Raw genomic sequence first — 25,260 nt, forward strand, 5'->3', positions numbered from 1 at the left:
CTTCAATGGCTTTGGATCAGGCCCTAAATGCAAAACTCATGGCTTTGACTTACCTGTCTCTCAATAAATTCTTCACCCACACTCGCTCACACTACACAACTAACACACAAAATAACCCATTCACCAACTCTGCTATTTTTCCTACAACCTGGGAAGTAAGAAAGAGCAATGATTTCTAGTTTTAGATACTTGGGAAGTACTCAGATATTAGGGTGATGAAGCAATACAAGACTCACAATAGTTGATGTTTTTTATAAAACCCAGCTCCTGGAGTCATGCTATTACATGACAATACCAGCTGTTGTATTTTTTTTAAGTAATTGTTCAGCCCTCGTGATTGTACAGAAAAGCTTCAAAACGTAACCTGAGTGCAACCCTAAAGGCTCAAAAACCAGAAGGCAAATCAAAAGAACCGCAAACTTATTTTTACAAATCTCATGATTTGTTGGAGTCCTGACTCATGAGTTTTGAATGCTTGGAACTGGCAATACTCTGTATTTCACACCATATAGCCTACAGCAGTGGTTCTTAACCAGGGCTACATGTACCCCTGGGGGTACCCAGAGGTCTTCCAGGGGGTATGTCAACTCATCTAGATCAGAGTGTCTCAACCTGGGAGTTGCGACCTCAGGGGGGTTGCAGGATGGATTTGGGGGGGTTGCAAGTGCAGTGCTGGCGTTAGGGGGTGGCAAGCAGGGAAACTGCCTGGGGCCCCGTGCCACAGGGGACCCCGCGAAGCTAAGCTACATGCTTCAGCCCTGGGCAGCAGGGCTCAGGTTTCAGGGGTACAGTAGTCTGGAAAGGTTGAGAACCACTGGCCTACAGTATAATATGTCCCGTGACCTGTCAAATAGGAAGCTTTGTAATTACTGCCCCCTTGTGGTGACTACAATGGAATCCAGGGCATTTCTGCTGAGGCTAAAAACAAGGATATCTTAGTGGCCAGAGCTGACTGAAATCACCTACTCTTTTCACATAGAGACCATCAGGGGGCAATAGCTCTGGATCTCTAGTGACTTGGGACCAAATCTGGCTCATTCTAATTTCATGGGTCATCCCAAATAAAGTCAGTGGAACTACTCACCTTAGTAAGAGCAGCAGGATTTGAACTGACAGTTTAGATATGCCATCCCCTATGTCTGTCCCACTGCCACTACCCTCGGCCATCCAGTCCCTCCCAGAGTTACACAACTCTTTGGACAGAGAACATAGAAATAGTTCTCGCTGGTCTCTTTTCTCCTTTGTACGGTCTCAAATCCTTTGCAAAGGGGGTTGGGGACAGGGGATATTCTCTGACTGTTTCATGTCCCTTTAGCTGTGTGTGTTGTTCTTTGTGCTGGGTACAAATATAAGTTTTTCCCCTCTACGTCTTTTTTTCAGAGCACCCTCTGAAGGCTCACCAAGGAAACCCCTGGTCTTTGGAAAGCTTTTTGGTCCTGGATAATCACAATGGAGAGATGTCAGGTGTCCAATTGCAGCATGAATACCATGGACCTGAAATGTTACATGGTCCTTAACAGCCTCACTCAGAAAACAGGCATAGCTGTGCTGTGCTCCATTGTTGGGATTCTGTGCGTTTTGGAAAACTCTTTGGTGTTGTATCTGATATTTGCTTCCCCTAAGATCAGAAAAAAGCCTTCCTACCTCTTGATCAGCAGCTTGGCCCTAGCAGATGTCCTGGCCAGCATTGTATTTGTCTGCAGCTTTCTTGATTTCCATGTCTTCAACAGAACTGACTCCTCTAAAGAGATCTTCTTGCTGAAGCTTGGAGGGGTCAACACGTCCTTCACAGCATCCTTGGGCAGCTTGCTGCTGATGGCATTTGACCGCTATGTCTGTATCTATCAGCCATCGGAATACAAGGTCATCGTGACGAGGAAAAGGGCTGTGGTGGCTATGGCTGTGATGTGGATAGCTACCATGATCACTGCCTTCCTGCCTCTAATGGGGTGGAACTGCTGCAAGGTAAACTCACCCTGCTCTGAGCTGTTTCCCTTTGTTGATAGCAAGTATCTGTCAAGCTGGATCTGCCTGGTAATGATTCTGCTGCTGTGTATAGTGTACACCTACGTCCGGGTGCTTTGGAAGGCTCATAAGCACACAGTGTACATGGAGAAACGCCAAACCCAGGCTGGGCAGCGGAATGCAAAGATGAGGATGGACGTCATGCTCGCCAAAACATTAGTGATGGTCCTGGCCATTGTCATGACGTGCTGGTCCCCAGTGCTGGCTCTCATGACGTACAGCCTCTTCGTCAGCCTGAATGATCACATCAGAAAGGTGTTCGCCTTCTGCAGCACCCTCTGCCTGGTGAACTCCATGGTGAATCCCATTGTCTACGCCCTACGAAGCAGGGAGCTGCGCTCCTCTTTGAGGAACACTAGCTCGCGGTTCAGGAAGAAGGTGAGCATCTCAGAGAGCTCCCCGGAAGCAGACAGCACTCAGAAATCCTCACCGATAGAAACCATCTGTGACGACATTGTGTGCAACACAGACATGAATCTGCTGGAAGGCTGAGCTTTGACGGGGGAAATGTCTGGAAGATTTTGGATTGTTTCTTTGAAAAGAAAGAAAATCTAAAGCTGCTTTTCTTTGTAGCTCCTGGGAGGATTCGTGACTGAATGCCTTGCCGGGGACACGAAGCCATTTGGCTGTAATGGTATCATGAAACATTTGCAGATCACACCCTCCTTGTGCCTGGGACTTTACTTAGTGAGTAAAAGACATGAGCCCAGATTTGTAATGGTATTTAGGCATCTAATTCCCATTAATTTCCAAGGGAATTAGCTGCCTAAGTACCTTTAAATATCTGGGCTGCTGGTCCCTACCCTCTAAAGAGCAGATACACCCAAGCAAAGGAAGAATGGACCAACTCTACCATACGAATACTACAATGATAGCATAGCAGGCTTTCATAGATACTACAGTGATGGGTGCTCTACAAACACCATGGATGGATGGATAAACAACAGAAGCAGTCCCCACTATTTTAGGGCAACCCTCCCGGTTTACCAGGCTAAGTCCACAACTGTGTCAAACAGTGATCTTCTTGACTCACTTATCTTGCAGTCAATGACCTCATTCCTCCCTACTCTAAAATGAAGTTCTGGTCCAAGTAAAATGTGCTTTGACCCACGTGGCTGTAGAATCATAGGGTTGGAAGGGACCTCAGGAGATCATCTAGTCCAACCCCCTGCTCAAAGCAGGATCAGTCCCCAACTAAATCCCCAAATGGCCCCCCTCAAGGATTGAACTTACAACCCTGGGTTTAGCAGGCCAGTGCTCAAACCACTGAGCTATCCCTACGCTGCAGCACAAGGCTGGTCTGTGGCCACTCTGCTGCTGGGACTGCAACATTTTATATGCAATTGTGGTTCAATATGCTAAGGCATCGAGCACACTGCAGTGGTGGTGAGAGCCCCACACTCCCATTAAACTCAGTGGAAGTTGAGCACCTTGCAGGATGGAGCCCTCAGTGGGTCTTATGCCCAGATACTCAAAGGTATTTAGGCTCCTGACTTCCACTGAAATCAATTGGTGCCTAAATAGCTTTGAGGAACTGGGCAGTCTGAGAGCCTGTGTTTAGGAGTTTGATTGTATTTCCAGGAACATTTACAGCCAAGTATGGCTCCAAAGGAAACGTATGAATGTGGTTTACTTCTCATCCAACTAAGGAGGCACATTTATCCCTAGTGTAATTTCACTGACTTTACTGGGACTACTCCAATGAAGAATTAAGCCCTTTGGCTGGAATTATTGAGCAGCTGTTTTAAGAAGGTGCTGTATTGTTTTGTCCAGAAATGCAATATGTGCTGAAGATGTTTTATACTCTAAGCAGGCAAGTGCTGGATATTTGTGCCTAGGAAATAAGACGTTCCATAGGTATCTTTTGCAGAACACGTCAACTGGACACAGACAAAATAACACAAGCACCAGTCAGTACATGTGGCCAAGGGCATGTCATAAAGACTTGCACCTGCTTTACACCAGTGCTGAATTTGCCCCCTTGGGTTCAGCATATTAATATGATTATAACGTCGGTCTCCCAACTCCTGACAAACACGAGAGAACAACATTTGAAATTTAACAAAGCACACTCGGGCTGTTAATAATTGACCTCAATCATGCCGGTGGCACGAAAACTTACCTGCAGTAGTATATGTAAATATGCCTCTTGTGCTACATACTATAAACCACTATGTTGTATTTAGCTAGCAAACCGTCATGGTAAATCTGTTAGCACATCATTAAATGTCTTATTTATTTTAATAGTTAAACTCTATACAGAGTAAGAATAAAGAATATTTTCTCTGTGGCTTAGAAACCCTAGAGCAGGGGTGGGCAAACTTTTTGGTCTGAGGGCCACATCCGGGTATGGGAATTGCATGGCGGGCCATGAATGCCCACGAAATTGGGGGTTGAGGTGCGGGAGGGGATGAGGGTGCTGGCTGGGGGTGTGGGCTCTGGGGTGGGGCCAGACATGAGGAGTTAAGGGTGTGGGAGGGGGTTCTGGGCTGGGGCAGGGGGTTGGGGTGTGAAGGGGGGAGGGGAGGGGAAGGGAGAGGGCTCCGGCTGGGGGTGTGGGCTCTGGGGTGGGGGTGGGGATGAGGGGTTGGGGGTGCAGAAGATTACTCCGGCCTGGGACGGAGGGATTCGGAGGGCGGGAGGGGGATCAGGGCTGGGGAAGTGGGTTGGGGTGCGGGAGGGGGTCAGGGTGCATGCTCCGGGTGGTGCTCACTTCATGCAGCTCCCAGAAGCAGCAGCATGTTCCTCCTCTGGCTCCTACGTGGAGGCACGGCCAGGCGATTCTGCATGTTGCCCTGTCCACAGGTACCACCCCTGCAGCTCCCATTGGCCACAGTTCCAGGCCAATGGGAGCTGCGGGGGCAGCGCTTGGGGCGGGGCCAGTGTGCGGAGCCCCCTGGCTGCCCCTACATGTAGGAGCCGGAGGGGGGACATGCCACTGCTTCCGGGAGCCATGTGGAGTGGGGCAAATCCACGATCCCGCTCCCCGCCTGGAGTGCCGGAGTGGGGCAAGCCCTGGATCCCGCTGCCTGGTGGGAGCTAGAGGGCCGGATTAAAACGTCTGGAGGGCTGGATGCGGCCCCCGGGCCGTAGTTTGCCCACTCCTGCCCTAGAGTAACTAAGTAGTTATAGGTTTCAGAGTAGCAGCCGTGTTAGTCTGTATCCGCAAAAAGAACAGGAGTACTTGTGGCACCTTAGAGACTAACAAATTTATTTGAGGATAAGCTTTTGTGGGCTACAGCCCACTTCATTGGATGCATAAGTAGTTATATGCAGTGTTGTCGTAGGTCTATGCTGTTTGCCACCAGTGGCTGCTACGATAGAAATAAGGATGCCTTTGCAAAATTATGTTGTGACATTGCACTCTATATGATTTTATGAAAGTATGCTGATGAGTGTGAATATAATGTAACTAAAATATGCTTCATGCAAAGGGTCTCTTGTAAGGTATCATTACAAAGCTTATAATCTACTGAGCGTGGTCATCCTATTTGTATAAATGTATCACTCTTGTATCTGAAACTAGAAATATGAAATATAATTCTGAGGGCCTATTGTAATTATGCAAAGTGTGGGCCATTAATGGTGGTTTGGAATTTTGATGGCTCCCATCAACGAGAACAATTGACTGCAGATGGCTCTGTTTTACTTGTAAGTCTTCCTGTATACGTGTGTGCTGGCAAGTGGGTAATGAAGTCTTACAGTGACATGTGATCATGTCACCTGAACTGGAATCCATCTTTAACCTGGTGCTTTTCCATTGACAAGGAGGGGGTGGGAACCCAGAGAGGGACAAAGGATTCCCGCCTTATGCAAAAGATATAAAAGTAGGTGGAACAGAACAAAAGTGGCAGCCATCATGAGAAATCCCCTAGCTACCACCTGAGCTGGAACAAGGGTTGTACCGGGGAAAGGATTGTGCCCAGACTAGGAAGGCGTCCAGTCTGTGAAAGAAACTTATTGAAACATCCAGGGCCGCCCAGAGGAGGGGGGGGGCAAGTGGGGCAATTTGTCTCAGGCCCCGGGCCCCACAGGGGCCCCCACGAGAGTTTTTCGGGGCCCCTGGAGCGGGGTCCTTCACTCGCTCCGGGGGCCCCGGAAAACTCTTGTGGGGCCCGGGCCCCCGGAGCTTCTTCCGCTCCGGGTCTTCGGCGGCAATTCGGCGGCGGGAGGTCCTTTGGCTCCGGGACCCACCACCGAAGTGCCCCGAAGACCCGCGGTGGGGGGTCCTTCTGCCTCGGGACCCGCCACCGAAGTGCCGGGTCTTCGGCGGCGGGGGCCCCCCGCCGCTGAAGACCCCAGGCCCCCTGAATCCTCTGGGCGGCCCTGGAAACATCTCTGAGGGTGAGATTTTATCTGTATTCAATTTTATTACTGTATTAGACTCAGATTTGCGTGTTTTATTTTATTTTACTTGGTAATTCACTTTGTTCTGTCTGTTACTACTTGGAACCACTTAAATCCTACTTTCTGTATTTAATAAAATCACTTTTTACTTATTAATTAATCCAGAGTATGTATTAATACCTGGGGGTGGGGGGCAAACAGCTGTGCATATCTCTCTATCAGTGTTATAGAGGGCGGACAATTTATTTGTTTACCCTGTATAAGCTTTATACAGGCTAAAACGGATTTATTTGGGGTTTGGACCCCATTGGGAGTTGGGCCTCTGAGTGTTAAAGACGGGAACACTTCTCAAGTCGCTTTCAGCGTAGTCTGCAGCTTTGAGGCACGTGGTTCAGACCCTGGGTCTGTGTTGGAGCAGACGGGTCTGGCTCAACAGGACAGGGTGCTGGAGTCCCAGGCTGGCAGGGAAAGCAGGGGCAGAAGTAGTCTTGGCACATCGGTTGGCAGTTCCCAAGGGGGTTTCTGTGATCCACATATGTAATTGCACTACATGGGTTATATGCTGAGTTGTAGCTGTGTTGGTCTCAGGATACTAGTGCGACAAGGTGGTTAAGGTAATAGCTTCTATTGGACCAACTTGCTGCTGTGGGCGAGCTACACCTAGGGCCAGCCTGTGTCAGACTCAGCCAGCAGGGTGCTTGTGGGTCACCCCACGGGGTGGTGCCCTCTATGGTGCAGAAGCTCCTCCCAGCCTTGGACATGGGCTCCCAGCGCCCCCAGCTCCTGGGACCTGCCCTCTCCCTCAGTGCCTGAGCGGTGACAATCCCAGGGGCAGCACGTGCCGCCTGCATGTCCCAGGAACCACGTGGCCATTGCCTCGCTGGCGATGGCTTTTCTCCTCAACATGAGGCGGTCAGTGCCTCTCTAGCAATGGCGTCGCCCTGGTACATCACGTGGTCAGTGCCTCTCTAGCAATGGCGTCGGGCCTGCTCATCACGTGGTCGGTGCCCATCACGTGGTCAGCTCCTAGGTCCCCGTTTTGGCCCGTCTCGGCTCCCGTCCCGTGGGCGGAGGGGCGGGGCCTGGGCAGAGCCGGTTGGGGAAGATGGCGTCGCTGGGAGCGGCGCGCTGGCTGTTGCTGCTGGGGGCGCTGGTAGCCGGGGCGGCCTGCGGGCCCCGCTACAGCCCGGACTGGCCCAGCCTGGACGCGAGGCCGCTGCCGGCGTGGTTCGACCAGGCCAAGGTGGGGGTGTTCGTGCACTGGGGCGTGTTCTCGGTGCCGGCCTATGGCTCCGAGTGGTTCTGGTGGCACTGGCAGGGCGAGCGCCGCGGCGACTACGAGCGCTTCGTGCGGGAGCACTTCCCGCCCAACACCACCTACGCCGACTTCGCCTCGCGCTTCACCGCCCGCGACTTCCGGCCGCGCTACTGGGCCTGGCTCTTCGAGCAGGCCGGCGCCAGGTCAGTCCCGGCGGGCGGGCGGGAGCGCCTGGGGGGGGGGGCTGTCGGCACTGGTGACCTGGGGCGGGGGGAAGTGTGGGGCTCCTTGGTCTCTAATGGGGAGTAGCCTGGGGGATGGGCTGAGACCTGAGAGTACAAATCAGGGCAAGGGGGGCACCCTGAGGGGCGGAGCAGGGAGTAGCCTGGTGGGGAGGGGAAGGGATGCGTGAGGGCAGGGTGGCCCTGGGCTCTGCTGGGGGAGAAAGCTCTAGGGGAGTCCCTTGGAGCAGGAGTGTAGTGGGTGCAGTCACTGGTGACCTTTGTGCACATAAAGCATCTGTAGGGGTCATTGGTTTGCTCCATCCCAGATGCAGAGCCACTCCAATGGGCAGAGTGTACATAGGGCAGAACCCTGGTTCCTATAGTTTATGTCCCTGCTGGGGCTGACTCCTGGATCGTAGCACCCTGAGGATGCATCATTCCCAGGAAAGGAACACGTCTGTGGATTTTAAATCTTGCATTAATCGAAACTAGATGCGAGATGGAACCAGTTTCTGCTGCCTTCCACTAGAGCAGATGTCAGGTGATTTACTTCCTCCTTTAGCCAATGGACAGTCCCTTTCTGAGAACTTAGTGAGATATGGTTTCTACAAACTTACACAAAGCAAGAATGATTTGGTTTTGTAAAATGAGTCTCAAAACCATTAAGTTCACTGGAACCATGGAAGCACTTGGAAGTGGTGGTTTATCACTCAATCAGTGGCTTTAAAGTGTCTAACTTTGAACATGGATTTAGTGCTGTTGAAAGATGGCACTCTGACAGCACTGATGTTTTTTATTCTTAGGTTTACCCTTTTGCCCTTAAAAGTTCTCCCTCCACGTTGAGGGTAAGGCATTTGTTTCACTATTTGTGTTCTGTCTGCATAGGGTATCAATCTGTCACTTTTTATCAGCAATAAAATTCATTTAAAACTCCTAAACTCTTAGGAGAGAACTTGCAAACAGGTACATTTAGAAAAGGAATCTGAGACAGCTCTTGACACCATCGTTACCATGTCCTTTGCTTTCCAAGTACCAGTTTTATTCAGATGATTTGGAGTATCTTAGGTAAGTTCTATTTCCTTCTGAACAAGGGGCTTTGATTTCCACAGGTATGTGGTGCTGACTACAAAGCATCATGAGGGCTTCACAAACTGGGGGTCTCCTGTGTCCTGGAACTGGAATTCTATGGATACAGGACCCCATCGAGACCTAGTGGGTGAACTGGGACAAGCTCTCAGAGAAAGGTATGTCACTGCTCTTGTACATACTGGCAAAACTTTGTTACCCAAGAACTATTTCCAGTTCTTGAAGTAGATGCCCATTAGCGTCTCCTAGTTCTTTTTGATAAATTTGTCACTAAGCACATGCTTTTCAACAAAAGTGTTCTGCCTCAGGGTAAGAGAACTCTCGTACCCAAATCTTCTGTTGGTTTCCTACAGGATGGCAGTAAGGTCCAGTGAATAGGGCATGGGAATCCGAGTTTGACAATCTGGGCTATATTCCTGACGTTACCACTAACTCACTGTGTGACTTTAGGCAAGTTACTCAATCTCTGTCTCATGTGAGAGGAAAGGAGTGTGATATTTACCCACTTCTAGGAAGTATTTTGAAACCTATGAATAGATATAGCATTCTCTAACGCAGACTCAGCACTGAATACTACAATAGTAGGTTCTTGTCCTTTTTTTTTTTTTTTTTAATATTGTAGTGCAGTGAATATGCAGTGAGATCTTTTTTTTAGACTGGTACTTTTTTGTTAACCCAACTTTCATCTCTTTCCTTGCTTTGTTTAATATTTAAGGAACATACGCTATGGACTGTACCATTCTCTCCTAGAGTGGTTTAATCCTCTGTATTTAGATGACAAAAAAAATGGCTTCAAGACGCAGAATTTTGTCTTTTCAAAAACTATGCCAGAGCTTTATGATCTTGTTTTAAGGTAAGAGCTGCAAACTTTTAGCACCCCTGAATATTACTGTATTTCTGGACCAGAAGTGGGAATGTTAAATTTTCTAGTAACGTTTATCTGTCTCCTAGGTATAAACCAGATCTGGTTTGGTCAGATGGTGACTGGGAGGGTCCGGAAACATATTGGAACTCTACCTCTTTCCTTGCCTGGCTTTATAATGATAGTCCTGTCAAGGTACTGCTGTCAGCATTTCCTTCATGTCTTCTGGCCATTACATAAATATGGAAAATCAGGCAGCTTCTAATACTGGTAGAATCTAAGTCAAAACCTCAGGATCAGTCGAAGCATATAAATTGTCGAGGGCATCTAAAGTATTTATGGAGATATACCTATCTCATAGAACTGGAAGGGACCCTGAAAGGTCATTGAGTCCAGCCCCCTGCCTTCACTAGCAGGACCAAGTACTGATTTTGCCCCTGATCCCTAAGTGGCCCCCTCAAGGATTGAACTCAACCCTGGGTTTAGCAGGCCAATGCTCAAACCACTGAGCTATCCAGGAGACTAGTAACCAAAGATCCCAGAACAAAACCCACAAACTTGTTCCTTTGAAACACTGCAGCAGAAGGATTGAGTGTCTAAGTCAAAATAGTTTCTACTCTGAACCGTCTCTCATCATTCTAGGATACTGTTGTGGTAAATGACCGTTGGTGCAATAACTGCTCCTGCCATCATGGAGGATACTATAATTGTGCCGATAAATACAAGCCGGGCACCCTGCCACAGCACAAGTGGGAGATGTGTACGTCTATTGACAAAAGATCTTGGGGCTATCGAAGCAACATGCAACTCAATGAGCTCATGGATGAATCAAGTATTATCTCAGTAAGAACATTTAAATATAAATAGGGGGATTGCTGGGGATTAGACGTTGTCTACTTATCTGGCAAAACAGTAGGACAGGGTGGTGGCTAAAGTAGCTGGGACAATGAGAATAAAGCTTTATGCAGGTGTCTTTCTTTCATAGTCAAGAGGGAAAGTAAAGTGGATTCACGTTACTTTCCTGTCTGTCACAGGAACTAGTGCAGACTGTGAGTTTTGGAGGCAACTATCTTCTCAATGTGGGCCCTACAAAAGAAGGGGTGATTGTTCCAATCTTTCAAGAAAGGCTTCTGTCCCTTGGAAAATGGCTGCGTGTTAATGGGGAGGCAATTTATGCTTCTAAGCCATGGAGGGTGCAGATGGAGAACACCACAATCGATGCATGGTAAGGGTTACTTTACACAAGACCACTCTGAAAGAGCCACTCATCTCCGGCTGTGATCTCATGAGCAAAGAAGGGTTGAGCTTGCTACTCTGAGAGCTCCAAAGAAAAATAAACACTAGAAAGACATTGGTTCACAAGTGGCCCTCTACTCTCTGAGTATTGGACTGTTGCCCCATGCTTTAAAAAAAAAAATCAATAGTAAAACACTAAAGATTTCATGTGCTTCTCCTGAGTAGGAGTGTTTAACCTCATGGTTTTGGCTAAAATTCTTAGTTGCATGACTGCATTTTGTCTCCCTAAACTCCTGTGGTTGGCTTGGTATGGTGGTATTTACTTCTCAGATTCTTGTGTAATAGATCTGTGCACTGTTACCCAGCAACTGCATTTCCTCAGAGGAAGAGATGTATAGTAAGTGTGTAAGGAGACCAGAACACTACAAACCTAACCTGTTTTTAAAGAGAATAATGAAATGACCTACATGACGCTTCACAAGAGCTTAATCTATGCTATTGACCACAGCAGCCTAAAGCAAGGCCATGTCGCAAGGTGACCTTTGTTTTCAGGGAGCGTATGTGGACTTCGTTTAGCTTTCCTCAGTCCCTGCTGACTGGATAAATGTTGGTTCCAAAGTATTGAGGTATGCAAGGAAAGCAGGTGACCCCTATGTGGCTGGCTTTCCCAATATGACTAGACTGATAGATGGGGGGAGGCATGTACTTTTTGCTTTACTTCTGACAAAGCCAGATGCTTGTCTGCCTCTGTATTTTGTGGTGATCTACGCACCTCTGTACACCATCATTATATTCCCTCAGGTACACTTCTAAACGATCAACTGTATATGCTATCTTTCTGAGCTGGCCAGAGGGTGGTGTGTTGAAGCTGTCTTCACCTATTCCATCTGCAAGCACACAAGTAAGGAATCTGAAGAGTAGATAATGAATCTCACGAGTCCATCTCTGGTACATAAAGGCTGAGATGGCCCAACCTGGATTCCATTAAATATCTGGTGAAAGTACTGTATATATAAAGTTGTCTTCCCTTACTTCTAGTCTTGGGTCTTCTCTATCAGGGAGAGGTCATAAAGGAATTGTGATCCCTCTTTCTGTGTGTTCACCTTGCTTTAAACCACCATTATTCTCTAAGAAATGCTGGATAGGACTTGTCAGCACTGCTTGTTAACCTGCCAACCGCCAGGGGCATTTCTTCCACAGCGTTCCCAGCCTCTATTGACTTGATTTGCTGTGAAATTAACTGAGACGCCCAAAAAGCAGTAGGACCACTCTGACATGGCAACACAAACTAAAAAAAACCCTATTAAACTACTCACTGCAAATGGCACAGGGAGGGGGCTGTGTCAGTTCCAAACCACCATAAGAAAAATCTCCCTAGTGAAGAACCATAGGCAGATGCTGAGCCAAAAATGTGCCTTGTACAGTACTCTGCAGCTCAGTAAACTCTGGCTGGATGGAAAGTAGTTGGGGCTACCTCTACCCCTTGAGTGTCTGCAAATACATTGAACTTGCTGGCTGTGATGTATTTAAACAGGAAGTATGTGCATGAAGCAATAGATGAGTGTATTGTTCTTTCCCTCTTTCTTCAGGTGACTATGCTGGGGTTCTCTGAGACGCTGAAGTGGGAGAAGGCCGTAGATAAAGGGTTGCTGATCACTTTGCCCTATGTACCTCCATCTGTTCTCCCAGTCCCGTGTTGCTGGACTCTCAAGCTAGAAGGTGTGGCGTGATAGTGACTTTGAAGAAAAGCGAGGAACTAGATCTTTTTTTTTTGCTTTGTTTTGATTTTATATTTTTTTGAAGGTGAAGGAATCTTAATAAATTGTTTTTCTTGCTCATCTAAGAGAATACCTTTCTAAGCCGCTCTGGCCAAGAAAACAGCTAGGTCAGTGCATCTTGGGTGGGAATGAAGGCCTGACCTATACGCAACCTTTCATCTGTCCGAGAGACGTGGCCTTGTTCTGTTGCTGGATTTTGACCGCTGAGTGTGGTCAGACGACTGTGCTGAGAGATCCTTAGCTGGCAATGTTATCACTTTGCCACCTTTAACTATGGCACTGCAGCCTAATAGGCATGACAGTCACATAAGGTATGTGGGAGTGTGAACAAATTTAACAGGAGTACTTGTGGCACCTTAGAGACTAACAAATTTATTAGAGCATAAGCTTTCGTGGGCTACAGCCCACTTCTTGTGGGACAGTTATAAAGATGGTTGAATTAGGATCTGCTGTCAGCAAACACAGACTGTGAATAAATGGCACTTAGTTACTACAGTGATGGATACATTAGAAATGCTTAAGATTGACAAAATGAGCGATGGTCACCCTGCCAAGAGGGTGCTTACCTGCTAAAGGAGAGATCTCAAATTTTTAATTATCAAAATGTTCAAGATATAGCTGTTAACCAAACTATGGAGGGATGGAACTATTTTCATGTTTACTTATGATCAAGGAACGTGCCTTGGACTGGTGTATAAGTCTGCACCATAGAACTAGGCAAAATAAAGCAGGAAAAAACATCCATGGCTTCGGGACAGGAGCAGGTCTCCCCTGAAGCTGTCCACTGCACCTGTGTTTTAACAGCTATCAGCTCAGGAGCTCTGAAACTGAATTTTCTACTGACTGATTTGAATATTCATGTCACTTAAATGGTGTAATCTTTAATCAAAATGCAATAGCCTAACTTTATTTTCTGGTGTGTGAAATTATTAAACATCCTGTTTAGGGTGAGTCCATTATGCCATTTAAAGTCTAATTGGAATTAAGCACTTTTTCAGATTCTTATGTGCAATGTATTTTCATATGTAAATTTTAAAAATAAAATTCTATTAAAACACTGCTGCATTCATTTCATTTGAATTAAAGCTGAATTAAGTGTGATTACAAATATTTATAATGTAAAATAAGTGGATTTATATTAATGTTTGAAAGAGATCAGATGTGATGAATTTAAAGAATGCATCTGCTCTCTCTCTAATAGTCATATAAATTCAACTGATTTTAAATTCTTGTCCTTAAGATGTGGGTGTAGTTACATTTGTGGAAAGAGCTGTAGGCAGAAGGTAATCTGTTCTTGTAAGTCTTTGCAGAGGTACCATTGGTCTGACTTAAAATCAATATAACTCTTTCAGTTTTGTTAAACAAAAAAGCCCCTCTCAGTACTTGTATTTGGTAAGTTTGTAAAGGAAGGATTTCATAGCAAATCCAGGTTAAAACTATGAAACTCTGTTCTATGAGTCTGCATTTTACTAGAGCATGGTGGGAGTAAAGTGCTTGTAGCCATAAGTGTCACTGTTCAAAGTGAACAGGAGTACTTGTGGCACCTTAGAGACGAACAAATTTATTAGAGCATAAGCTTTCTGCTACAGCCCACTTCTTCAGATGCATATAGTTCAAAGTACTGTATAGCAACCCAACACCACTATGCTGCAAAGCAGAAGGTACCAGACTAGATGTAAATGGGGCTTAGAGCAATAGCTCTCAAGCTTTCCAGACACCTGTACCCCTTTCAGGAGTCTGATTTGGCCAGGTCCCTTCCAGTCTACAGGCTGTGATTCTACAATCATGCTGTGCTTCAGCCACATCTACAAGCCTTGGGGCTTAAGTCCCTGCCTCGCCTGTGTGCCAGGGCCGCAGGGAGCTCCAGAGCAGGGGATGCTGGATCAGAACTGGGCCGCAGGGAGGTGCTGAGCCTGGGGCTAACTCTGCCACGGCCGCTTCCCACTAGCGCGGAGCCTGCAGGGGGGAGCTGCGGGACTTGGGTCACGTGCTCAGCAGCTGGGGGGGGGGGGGAGAGGTCACGTGACAAGGGGACGTCTGTCACGTGAGCGTCCCAAGATGGTGGCGGCCAAGCGGGCGCTTCCGTGGTTGGCGGCTTCGCTCCGCCCGGTGAGTGAGTCCCCGTCCCCGCCCACTGCGGGGGTCCGGGCTCCCCCGGCTGCCTGCGCGCCTCGGCCTGACTCGGCCCCGCTCCCCGGCTGCGGGCTGCCCCAGGGCCTAGTTGGGCCCCAGCCGCTGCACTGGGGGTCCCGGGCTGCCCCCCCGCTTCCGCCGCGGCCTAGCTCCTGTGCCGGCTTCTCCGGAGAGCTCGGGGCCCGTCTACGCTATGGAGGCCGCGGGGCCAGGCCCACGCTGTAGTCCTACGGGGGTAGTTAATCACCTCTCTGGGAGGCGGTGGGCAGAAGACTCCCTCCCTTGACCTAGCCGCCTCTGCGCCGGGCGTTAGCCTAACTACAGCGCTCAGGGCACTCCCGTTTTCACAGCCCTGAGCGGAGTAGCTAGGCTGAGCTAAAAGGTGCGGACCTGGGCTAACTCCGAAACAGTTCCAAATTTACGTAGTGATGCTGCTCTCGCTGCCTGGCCACTGGGGTCACGGAGCAGGTATTTAGTTATGGGCTTATCGCGCTGGTCCTTGCAGCTCTTCCGGGCCCCTTTAAGGAGAGACTGCTGTATAAAGAGTCGGTCTACAAGGACCAGGCTGGCTAATTAAAGTGCTGCCAGCTCTTCTGATTTCATCACGAGAGCCATGGTCTTTGGTGTTAAGCTCTGGTTCCTGGATTCATATGTGAGTGTCCCAGTTATTTTTTTAAAACAAAACAAAACAAAAGTTTTTAGTTCTTGTGGTTGCAGAAAAAAGCCTGAATATGTGACCCAGATTCCCCTGAAAGGCTCAGAAAGCAGAAGGCAAATACGAAGAACACCCAAATTTCTTTTTATTAAAAAACTCATGCTTTTGGGGTTTGACTTGTGATTTTTTTTAAATGCCTGGAATCAACAGTACTCTGATGCCTTTTCTATGTTTCCTAGTATGTGAAACAATCATAGACACAGTTAATGTTAAGAAAAACATGAAAAATTTTTGCCCTATGTGGTTTATACAGGACTGGCTCCAGGGTTTTGGCTGCCCCAAGCAGCCAAACCAAAAAAAAAAAAAAAAAGCCGCGATCGCTATCGCGATCTGCGGCGGCAATTCGGCTGGAGGTCCTTCGCTCCGAGCAGGAGTGAGGAACCGTCCGCCGAACAGCTGTACGTGCCGCCCCTCTCCGAAGTGGCCGCCCCAAGCACCTGCTTGGTAAGCTGGTGCCTAAAGCCAGCCCTGGGTTTATAAAGGGTCTTTTTTTCCTCCTCTCTCTGTCTTCTGTGTAGATCAGCTCTACGGCAGCTGGTTCCCTTCCCAAGCAAGTGAAAATAGTTGAAGTTGGCCCCAGAGATGGACTGCAAAATGAAAAAGTAAGGGACGCTGCTCTCTGTGCTTGGCTTATGACAGAGAGGGTGTTGTAATAACTTGTTGATTTAAGGTTTGAACCTTGTGAGTCTGCTGTTTCAACACTGCTCTGCGTTACTTCATTCTCCAGTCAGAATATTTCTGTAGCTCACAATCTCCTCATCCCCAAAATCCTCTTACATTTTTCTTCAACTTCCAATATATTTATTGCCATATAAATTGCCAAATGTGTTTTGTTAATGAGTCCATTTGCCTTTGTTTCTTGAGTCATTCTCTTGAGACATTCAGCCTAATCTAATTTCTGTTATACCTCCCCTATGTATATATTGAGAGGATGATATAATTAACTCACAGGTGAGCTTGTCTTGTATTTGTATTACAAATTATGTTGAACTAGAATTCCCTCTTGTATTCAAAACGGATTTTAGTGTCTGCTGCAGGAGGGTAGTTTGCTACTACGCTGGTCCTGCAAAGAGTTAAGCACATGCATGACTTGATGCACCTGAGTAACACCATTGAACTCAATGGGTCTGCCCACATGTGTAAACTTAAGCTTTGCTTACAACTCTGCAATATTAGGGCCTAATATCTAGTGTAATTAAATTCCTGAGAGAGAACACAAATAAAACTACTGAGGACATATGCAAGGCTGCTAAGCCAAGGGGTGTTACGTTCTGTCTTAAGTCAGTTGCTTTGTTTACCTGTTAAAAAAATCTATCCGCACTGAACAGTATGTATAGACTATACCCTATACAGTAGGGTATAGTCTGTACAGTCTAGGCAGCAAGAGTGAGTTTTGGTATAGCAAAAATTCCATTGTTAGCTTGTTGGGAAAGAGCCATGTTTTGTGGTTGATGCTGGAGAGCTCCAGTTTGTGGTTGTGATGACATAGCTGTGATATATCCCCTATTAAGGGGAAGTGAGACTTCTTTTCAGCAGTTCAACCAGAGTTGACTGCAGTGCACAAAATGAAGGGAGGCCCTGCATGCACCACAACCACACTTAACAATGGCTGTTAACTCAGTTGTAGCTGAACTCATTGCAGCCTAGCTAGGCAAGGGCTAAAGCTTGGCCCTGTTAATTTGCTTATCTTGTGATTTAGGTCCTGTCCACACAGGCCAGACCAAATTTATCATAACCCCTTTCAGTCACAGCTGTTAACAGCCATAGTTAAATTCAGTTGCTTTGGCTGTGTAGACAGTGCCTTTGCTTCAGTGGGAATTACGAGCAGTCTGCAGGATTGGCCCCTTAATTATCTGTGTGATTGGCTGCTGCTTCTGAGGTTGTTCCATACAACCAAGGCACAAGTGTTCTGCTTTGGATGGGCTAGCAGCAGAGTGAAACTGATGGGGATTGTTGAAAAATCTTCTCCAAATTCTGAATAGTACTGTGCTTAGAAACTCATAGAATAAAGCATCACATTTTACTTAAAGATCATGTTATAATAGATAACAGAACAAATCCTTTAATAAAGTAGATCTGTATTATCACTTTGTTTCTTCTGGGAAAGGGGTTTTTCAACAGATGTATAATCTTTTGTTGTATTAACAAGATTTGTTGTAAAGTAACTTTAATCTAGGTTTTTTCTCTTTCCTCCCTGTAGAATATTGTCCCTACACAGGTGAAAATCAGCTTAATTAATATGCTGTCTGAAACAGGACTTCCAGTCATAGAGGCTACCAGCTTTGTTTCTCCCAAATGGGTTCCTCAGGTCAGTAGCTGGCATTACTTGGGGATTTTGTGTGATCAGAAAGTGGATTTCAATATGGTTGCAGAAAGTTAGCTGTTAGCCTGTTAATGTTATCTTTTACACTGTTAGATCTGGTCTTAAACTTTCCTGAGTCTGGAATAACCTAGCATTGCTTCACTGGCCTGTTCTCTCTTATAGTTAGATCACTTTTAGCATTTATTATTATTTGTATTATGGTAGGCCAAATAATATTTGTCTCAGGGATTAGGGCCTTATGCAGAATACTCTGTTCACAAATAACAAAGAGTCCTTGTCCCAAAGAGTTTGCAATCAACTATAAGACAAGAGATGACAGGTAGAGTGAGGGAGCATAGGGTGATAATGAGGCAGTTATGACTGATGTAATATTAATAGGACAGACTAGAGCTTCCCTCTGAACCCCAGTGAAGAATAAATGCAGATTCAAATGGAAACACAAGAAAAAGAGCACAAGAGAGCCCCTCCTTGAGTGGATGACTCTTAAGTGATCACTTTAAAATATCCCCAATGTTTTCAGTACAATTTTGTTTGGCTTTTAAAGAGCCATCTCTTTAAATCTTGAATTTTTGCTAGTCCTTTGGATTCTTATTTGAGACACGGTTTTAAGAAGCTTTTTTAACTTACTGGATAAGTAGCCTGTTCGTATATTCTAAAGTTTTTCTCCCATTTGCTGGTTAGATGGCTGACCACACAGAAGTCTTGCAGGGAATTCAGAAATTTCCTGGTGTCAGCTACCCAGTACTGACCCCTAATCTTAAAGGATTTCAAGCAGCGGTAAGAGAAATGTATTGTGTTTCGGGTCTGAGTTCTCTAGTGTGCATTATGCATGTCATTGTCGGGGGAGGGGGGGGCACTTCAAACAAGTGGGAGATATGTAGAAATTGTACTTTATAACATTTCCTCTGAATTTTTTATATCAACGTGCAGCAGGCAGCGCTTGTAGTTTATCTAAAGAGGGTCTTTCCTAGTGGGGAACTTGAAACATGCCACTTATAATGCAAAAATCGGTGTTCTTGATTCCCGCCCCACCCCCACTTCTGGTCATCAGCAGTGGTATTTCTGTCTAAACAAACCCTTCTGTCCCACAACTGAACTTCTGCTTCCACTATATCCTGCGGAGGTGGCTTTAGTGTTGCATTTATGGCTTTGCAGTCATTTCCGTGACACTCTCAGATGTCGCAAACCAAGGATTATGTTTTTGCTGTGGGGTGAATTGAGATGAGAATCTGGTTTGTAAGGGAGAAAGCTCTTTTATTAAAAACAGACAGCTTTAGAAATCGCAAAGGGTCTACAAAGCATGGCTGACCAAGAAAATTCGGGTTTTTTTCAACGTACTCTGTACAAATGACTTTGTGAAAAATTCTCTCTAGGGGAAAATACATTTTAAAATTGCAAATCCTATAAGACCGATAACCTCAGTAGAATAAGGTTTTGTTCCAGTAATGATCTGTAACTGCACCTCTGGAGTAAATAGCTTTATCCCTTCAGCGTATATCTGTCACTGATACAGGCTGCTACAGCCGCACAAATTCTCATTCCATTGAGGTTATTGCTGATACATACTTGTTTGGCAAAATGTGAAGTGGCAGTATTATCACATGGCTCTCCCAGTGATGTGCAAGAATCCAAGCTCCACAATAAATCATGCGAGTATAACAAGAAGAATATTGACCTGTCCAAGGCTGCCAGTGATAACACTGAGCTTAACTGCTTGGTGCTGAGTCAGTGGGAGCTGGGCCTGTCCTTTGGGTTTGACGTCAATGGGAGTGGAAGATGCTCAGCACCTGGCAGGATCAGACCTTTCACAAGTGCTTTATTAGCAGCAGAAATGAGTCCTTCGGTTCTTTCTCATCTCCCTGTTGGAAGGTGGCAGCAGGGGCCAAGGAGGTGTCTATCTTTGGAGCAGCCTCTGAACTCTTCACTAAGAAGAACATTAACTGCTCCATAGAGGAGAGTTTGCAGAGGTTCAGTGAAGTGATGCATGCAGCAGGAGCGGCCAGTATTCCAGTCAGAGGGTAAGAGAGCCCAGTGCTCTATCAAACCAGTTTGTTAACCTGTGCTAATGATGTCAAACCATATAGGAAAAGTAAGACTACTGGGGCATGGGCAGGCTAGAAGTACCTAAGGCTAATATGATTGGGGAGGTGATGACCACTTGACTGTACTGGTTTGAAGCCAACAGTGAAGCCTGGGACCTCTTGTCCCTCCCATTTGCTGCTTATGACCCACTTTAAATTCCCAGGAGCAGAGGAGGGGGATTTACTCCAATCTCTTTTTATGCTGATTTTATTTACTTTGCTTCCTGTTCTCACGAGTAAGCCAGGAAATTGCGTTGGTGCTGCCTGCATGACTTTGGAAACAAAAGAACCCTAATCCCTTTTCATTGACCAGATACCATTATTGAGTAATCTTCCTCTCTTCTGCAATGGTCAAACCGTGCTGAGGCCACTTGTAAGCGTAACCTGTCCTGAACTGAGCTCCTGGCTACGAGTACTGTACAGCATATGACTAGGTCTCTCAAATTTGGTTCTCTCAGTGCTGCGGCATGCATGTGACTAGGTCTCAAATAATAAAATCTTCCTTTCCCGGTGGAAAGCAGATTTCACCGCTTTTAAGCTTCCATTTTCTTAGTTTTAATTATATCTTGGGCTCTATCAAAGCAGTGGTTCTCAACCAGGGGTACGTGTACTCCTGGAGGTACACAGAGCTCTTCCAGGGGGTACATCAACTCATCTAGATATTTGCCTAGTTTTACAACAGACTACATAAAAAGCACGAGCGAAGTCAGTACAAACTAAAATTTCATACAATGACTTGTTTATATTGCTCTATATACTATACACTGAAATATAAGGACAATATTTATATTCCAATTGATTTATTTTATAATTATATGGTAAAAATGAGAGAGTCAGTAATTTTTCAGTGTCCTGTGACACTTTTTTGTATTTTTATGTCGGATTTTGTACGCAAGGTGGTTTTAAGTGAGGTGAAATATGGGGGTACACAAGACAAATCAAACTCCTGAAAGGGGTACAGTCGTCTGAAAAGGTTGAGAGCCACTATATCAAAGGATCCAGAATTACATTTATTAGTTTTCACACAAATACTCCCTGCATTGTGGTGTGAAGTATTCAATGGTTAGCAGAGTGCCTGACCTCAGTAATGGCTGCCTGTTTCTTTGTGCAGAGGGAATTATTACTGAGGCCGTAAGCCTTTGTCCACGGAATTCCACCCTTTGGCTTTTGGAAAACTAGTAGAAATTTCCCATTATTTAGAATGCTGCATGTACTGTGACTGACTTAGCCTCTATTTTATTCCCCCACCACCTCCAAATTCCCCCTGCTAATCTCAGGCTTTAACTGCAGGTATGTCTCTTGTGTTCTTGGTTGTCCCTATGAAGGAAAGATTGCCCCTGCTAAGGTTGCAGAGGTGAGTACACCATAAATGTAGCCAGAGGCTATCTACTCCTCTTTACGCTTGGGACAAGAATCCAGTGCCCTGAGCTGCTTGGAGATTTGCTTTTTCACGAGACAGAATCGGGTGCTGTTTGCTTGTGGAGATGCACCTGGAAATTTAATGACCACATCTCCCACCGAGAATTAGGGGTGTTCTTGTCAATTGCCAGCTCAGTGAAGAAGTAAATGCTGAGACAGATTAAATTGGAAGTGGTATTCGTCACTTCTTGTCCTCAGCTGTGTGTATCTAGTGTTCCTGGGTGCCGTCTAATGATTGTTCTGTTCCACCCCAGAGGTGGCTGCATTTTCAGGGCAAGTGAAACGATCCCTCTCTGTAGCTTGTGTCTCAATTTGTGAAGTGCTTTGGGATCCTAATAGCAAATCTGTTTTCTCATTAAGTGTGTCATTTTGGGGGCAGGTATCCAAGAAGATGTACTCCATGGGGTGCTACGAGATTTCCCTGGGTGACACCATCGGTGTTGGGACCCCTGGGAGCATGAAGGAAATGCTCTCTGCAGTCATGAAAGAGGTACCCGTCGGGGCCCTTGCCGTTCACTGCCATGATACCTATGGGCAGGCTCTCGCCAACACCTTAGTAGCACTTCAGGTAACTGTTCCTTTACTTCAGTGAACAATCTCTGTGGGTTTTGTCTCCCCTCATGTGCTGAGGGTCTCTCACCCTCCCCTTTCCTGTGTGTGCATGTGTAGCTATATATGCAAACCAAGAAAATCATGGTGGGTGTGAGAGAAAACTGTCACAAGTCCCGAAGTTGTGCCTCGGTTTGGTTCAGGTACATCAGCACTTGAGGTTCTTCACCCAGTGGTATCCGAGTAATGGATTATGCTGGGTTCCATAGGGGCTGCAGTAACTAGACTCAACGTTCTTTGCAGTGAGCGGTATCTGAAACAAGCACTTTGGTAAGTTTGCTGCAGCCCGTGCTTTGCTCACAAATTACAACAGTCTGTCAAACTGCTGTAGGGAGGGAGGTGTTACTAGCACTTTACGGCCCTGAGAATGAGTTAATAGAAGATCAGGCGTATATGCAAACTAGTACAGGACGTTTCTATTGGAACATCGTTGATATGGCACATGAGAGTAAAACGAGCACGCTGGGTGCTTCACCTATCTGGGCTGCATTAGAGACTGGACTAGCAATTCTCAGGGCTGTCAGTTGCCTGGATTTGGCTGCATCTGCAGCACAGCTCACCCCAACCCAGCCAGGAGCAAGGGACTGACCGGGACACTGCCCAGAATGCCTGTTCAGTTCTTTATTAAAACTCTTCCCCGGGCCAGAGGATGCTTGTACCTTTGGCCCAAAGGTGGGCAGTGTTATTGCTCTGATTTACAGTACGATGGGACCAGAGCTGCAGGCAGTTTTACAGATGCCTGTTTTGTATTCAGATGGGTGTGAGTGTGGTCGATTCCTCAGTTGCTGGTCTCGGAGGCTGCCCGTACGCACAAGGAGCATCAGGAAATGTAGCTACAGAAGACTTGGTGTACATGCTACATGGCCTGGGGATTCATACCGTAAGTACAGCGGGCTCACAGCTGTCATGGCACTGCGTGCTCACACTGCTCTCTCTAATGGGGCTTCCATCAGGGCTCAATACGTGGCTTTGAAACTTGACCTACAGACACCCTGACTGGCAGACGTAGCTTCCCTGTACTCACGTGGCTGCCACACAAATATAGTGAGTCTCTGTCTGGCTGAAAGAGCCCTTGTTGTCTGGCACGGCAAGGATAAGGGAGAGAGTTGGAATCAGTGAGCCTGGACTTGGGGGCATTAAAAGCAAACAGCCAGAAAACCCAGCCCACACTGAGCAGTAATAAGGAACGAACTTCCTACATGCCACCTTTCTACGAGTCCACAAGGGAAAGAATATGGGCATGTCTGATCCTTGTTCCAGCTTCAAAGGTCATTGTGTCCCCTCCCCCGCAGCCCCACTTCCTCTGGTTTTAACCTCACTCCTTTATGGTGCCTTTGATCTTGAGCTTCTCTCTCCCCTGCTCTTTTCCCTGAGTGCATACTAAGGAATGCATGACTTTAAATTCCGCTGTCATAGAATCATAGAATATCAGGGTTGGAAGGGACCTTAGGAGGTCATCTAGTCGAACCCCCTGCTCAAAGCAAGACCAATCCCCAGACAGATTTTTACCCCAGTTCCCTAAATGGCCCCCTCAAGGATTGAACTCTCAGCCCTGGGTTTAGCAGGCCAATGCTCAAGCCACTGAGCTATACCTCCCACTAGTGACCAGTTGCCAAGAGTCTTACCAAAACAGCATACCATTTTCCAAAGCTGCCCACTGGTCTGGAACATGGTGGCGTAGTTGTGCAGCCCACCCAGCAGGTGCATGTACAAACTGTTGTATTTCTATCTCGTAAAGGGAGTGGATCTACAGAAGCTGATGGAGGCAGGTGTGTTTATCTGCAAAGCACTGAACAGAAGAACCAGTTCAAAAGTGGTTCAGGCTTCCAGCAGACTGTGACACGGATCAGTTTCTCCTCCGACAAGTCAGTGAAGAAAGGCTCAGTGAGGATCTGGAGCCTTGCCAAGTTTACATTTGCTGTCTGGGTTCTTAAATATTCCCTTTTGGGCTTTGGACTTGGTGAACGGGAGACTATATATAGTAGAATCTACAAAGAAATGAAATAAACAAGAATGCTTTAGCAGACCTCAATGAACATGTTACACATCTTTAAAGAGAGGGGAGCTGGCCTCTGACAGCGCTGTCGTGAAATGGACAAACTTGTATCTGAGGAAAGAGTAAGGGACACACCGTTGCTTTTATGCAGAGAACAGAAGGCACAAGGCACCTCGGAAATTTCTTTGAGCTTTCTTGATGGGGGTAATGTTTTTTGTTTTGTTTGAGATTAACAGGGAGCTCAGAAGAGCATCCACTCAGGTTAATTACCACCTCCAGGGGATTGTCCGCATAGGACCAACACTACAGTGCACCCAGTTAGAGCACTTTCCTTGGGTCAGACTTGTGCTAGCTTCTCAGAACAGCATGGAGCAATCCTCTCCTCGCATCACAAGCAAAAGTTACGATTGAAAACGCAAGGAAGCACCTTTATTCTATAAATCGGAGTGAATAATATCAAGGGTGTAGATCCAGCTTTGGATCTTAGCTCTTAGTATTCAGTAGTGGAGGAGGGTATGGGGTCATAAGATGCTTTTCAGTTAATTGTGTTAGGGAAAGATACAGATTTTATCATCTAAAATATTAGAGTAGCAGAAATCTGGTGTGATTAAACCAGGGGGAAAGAACAACTTAGTACTAAATGTGTGACAGGAAATCGTATCAAGATAGCTACTGTGTGAGCAGCATGCTAATTGGGAGAGTGTGGAAGAAGTGCCTTATGGTTACTGCACTGCAGAGAAAATCTAGACCAAGGTTCTCAAACTTCATTGCACCGTGACTCCCTTCTGTCAACAAAAATTACTACATGACCCCAGGATGGGGACTGAAGCTTGATCCTGCCCGAGCCCCACTGCCTCAGATGGTGGGGCCAAAGTCTGAGCCCCACCACCCCGGGTCAGGGAGCCAAAGCCCAAGGGCTTCAGCCCCAGGCAGTGAGCCTGTAACCTGAGCCCCACCGCACAGGGTTGAAGCCCTTGGGCTTCAGCTTTGGTCCCGGATGGTGGGGTTTGGCTTTGGCCCCGGGCCCCAACAAGTCTTAGCCAGCCCTGCCAACCTCATTAAAATGGGGTCCCAACCCACAGTTTGAGAACCGCTGATCTAGACCAACAGGGCAAGAAGAAATTAAACAGAACTAGTATAATTTCTGTACTTCACTTGAATTTCTCAT

At 46.6% G+C, this 25,260-nt stretch overlaps 3 protein-coding genes across 3 annotated transcripts; all 3 read left to right on the forward strand.

Annotated features, from left to right (window-relative positions):
* The first annotated feature begins 1,449 nt into the window (after positions 1 to 1,449).
* CNR2 (cannabinoid receptor 2) lies at positions 1,450 to 2,517 on the forward strand. Its single transcript, XM_024203611.1, has one exon. It carries the CDS (start codon positions 1,450 to 1,452, stop codon positions 2,515 to 2,517), a length of 1,068 nt encoding a protein of 355 aa, XP_024059379.1.
* Positions 2,518 to 7,452: 4,935 nt separating this feature from the next.
* On the forward strand, positions 7,453 to 13,873 carry FUCA1 (alpha-L-fucosidase 1). The gene is made up of 8 exons (XM_024203630.3): positions 7,453 to 7,833; positions 8,964 to 9,098; positions 9,656 to 9,793; positions 9,892 to 9,997; positions 10,445 to 10,645; positions 10,837 to 11,027; positions 11,840 to 11,939; positions 12,628 to 13,873. The coding sequence occupies exons 1-8, from the start codon at positions 7,478 to 7,480 to the stop codon at positions 12,766 to 12,768; spliced, it is 1,368 nt and encodes a 455-aa protein (XP_024059398.1). The 5' UTR covers positions 7,453 to 7,477; the 3' UTR covers positions 12,769 to 13,873.
* Positions 13,874 to 14,852: 979 nt separating this feature from the next.
* On the forward strand, positions 14,853 to 24,073 carry HMGCL (3-hydroxy-3-methylglutaryl-CoA lyase). Its single transcript, XM_024203628.1, has 9 exons — positions 14,853 to 14,925; positions 16,183 to 16,266; positions 17,865 to 17,972; positions 18,669 to 18,764; positions 19,857 to 20,005; positions 21,359 to 21,422; positions 21,867 to 22,055; positions 22,851 to 22,976; positions 23,835 to 24,073. Exons 1-9 carry the CDS (start codon positions 14,875 to 14,877, stop codon positions 23,934 to 23,936), a joined length of 969 nt encoding a protein of 322 aa, XP_024059396.1. The 5' UTR covers positions 14,853 to 14,874; the 3' UTR covers positions 23,937 to 24,073.
* The last annotated feature ends 1,187 nt before the right edge of the window (positions 24,074 to 25,260 follow it).

The sequence above is a fragment of the Terrapene carolina genome, unplaced genomic scaffold (genome assembly GCF_002925995.2).
Source record: "Terrapene carolina triunguis isolate 2854851 unplaced genomic scaffold, T_m_triunguis-2.0 Scaffold236, whole genome shotgun sequence".
NCBI lineage: Eukaryota > Metazoa > Chordata > Testudines > Emydidae > Terrapene > Terrapene triunguis.

Coding starts and splice junctions, on each gene's coding strand:
- FUCA1 (XM_024203630.3), top strand. CDS start 7,478: ATGGCGTCGCTGGGAGCGGCGCGCTGGCTGTTGCTGCTGGGGGCGCTG. Junction 9,998..10,444: donor ATAATGATAGTCCTGTCAAG/GTACTGCTGTCA, acceptor TCATCATTCTAG/GATACTGTTGTGGTAAATGA. Junction 11,028..11,839: donor AACACCACAATCGATGCATG/GTAAGGGTTACT, acceptor ATATTCCCTCAG/GTACACTTCTAAACGATCAA.
- CNR2 (XM_024203611.1), top strand. CDS start 1,450: ATGGAGAGATGTCAGGTGTCCAATTGCAGCATGAATACCATGGACCTG.
- HMGCL (XM_024203628.1), top strand. CDS start 14,875: ATGGTGGCGGCCAAGCGGGCGCTTCCGTGGTTGGCGGCTTCGCTCCGC. Junction 18,765..19,856: donor TTAAAGGATTTCAAGCAGCG/GTAAGAGAAATG, acceptor CCCTGTTGGAAG/GTGGCAGCAGGGGCCAAGGA. Junction 20,006..21,358: donor GCCAGTATTCCAGTCAGAGG/GTAAGAGAGCCC, acceptor CTTTAACTGCAG/GTATGTCTCTTGTGTTCTTG.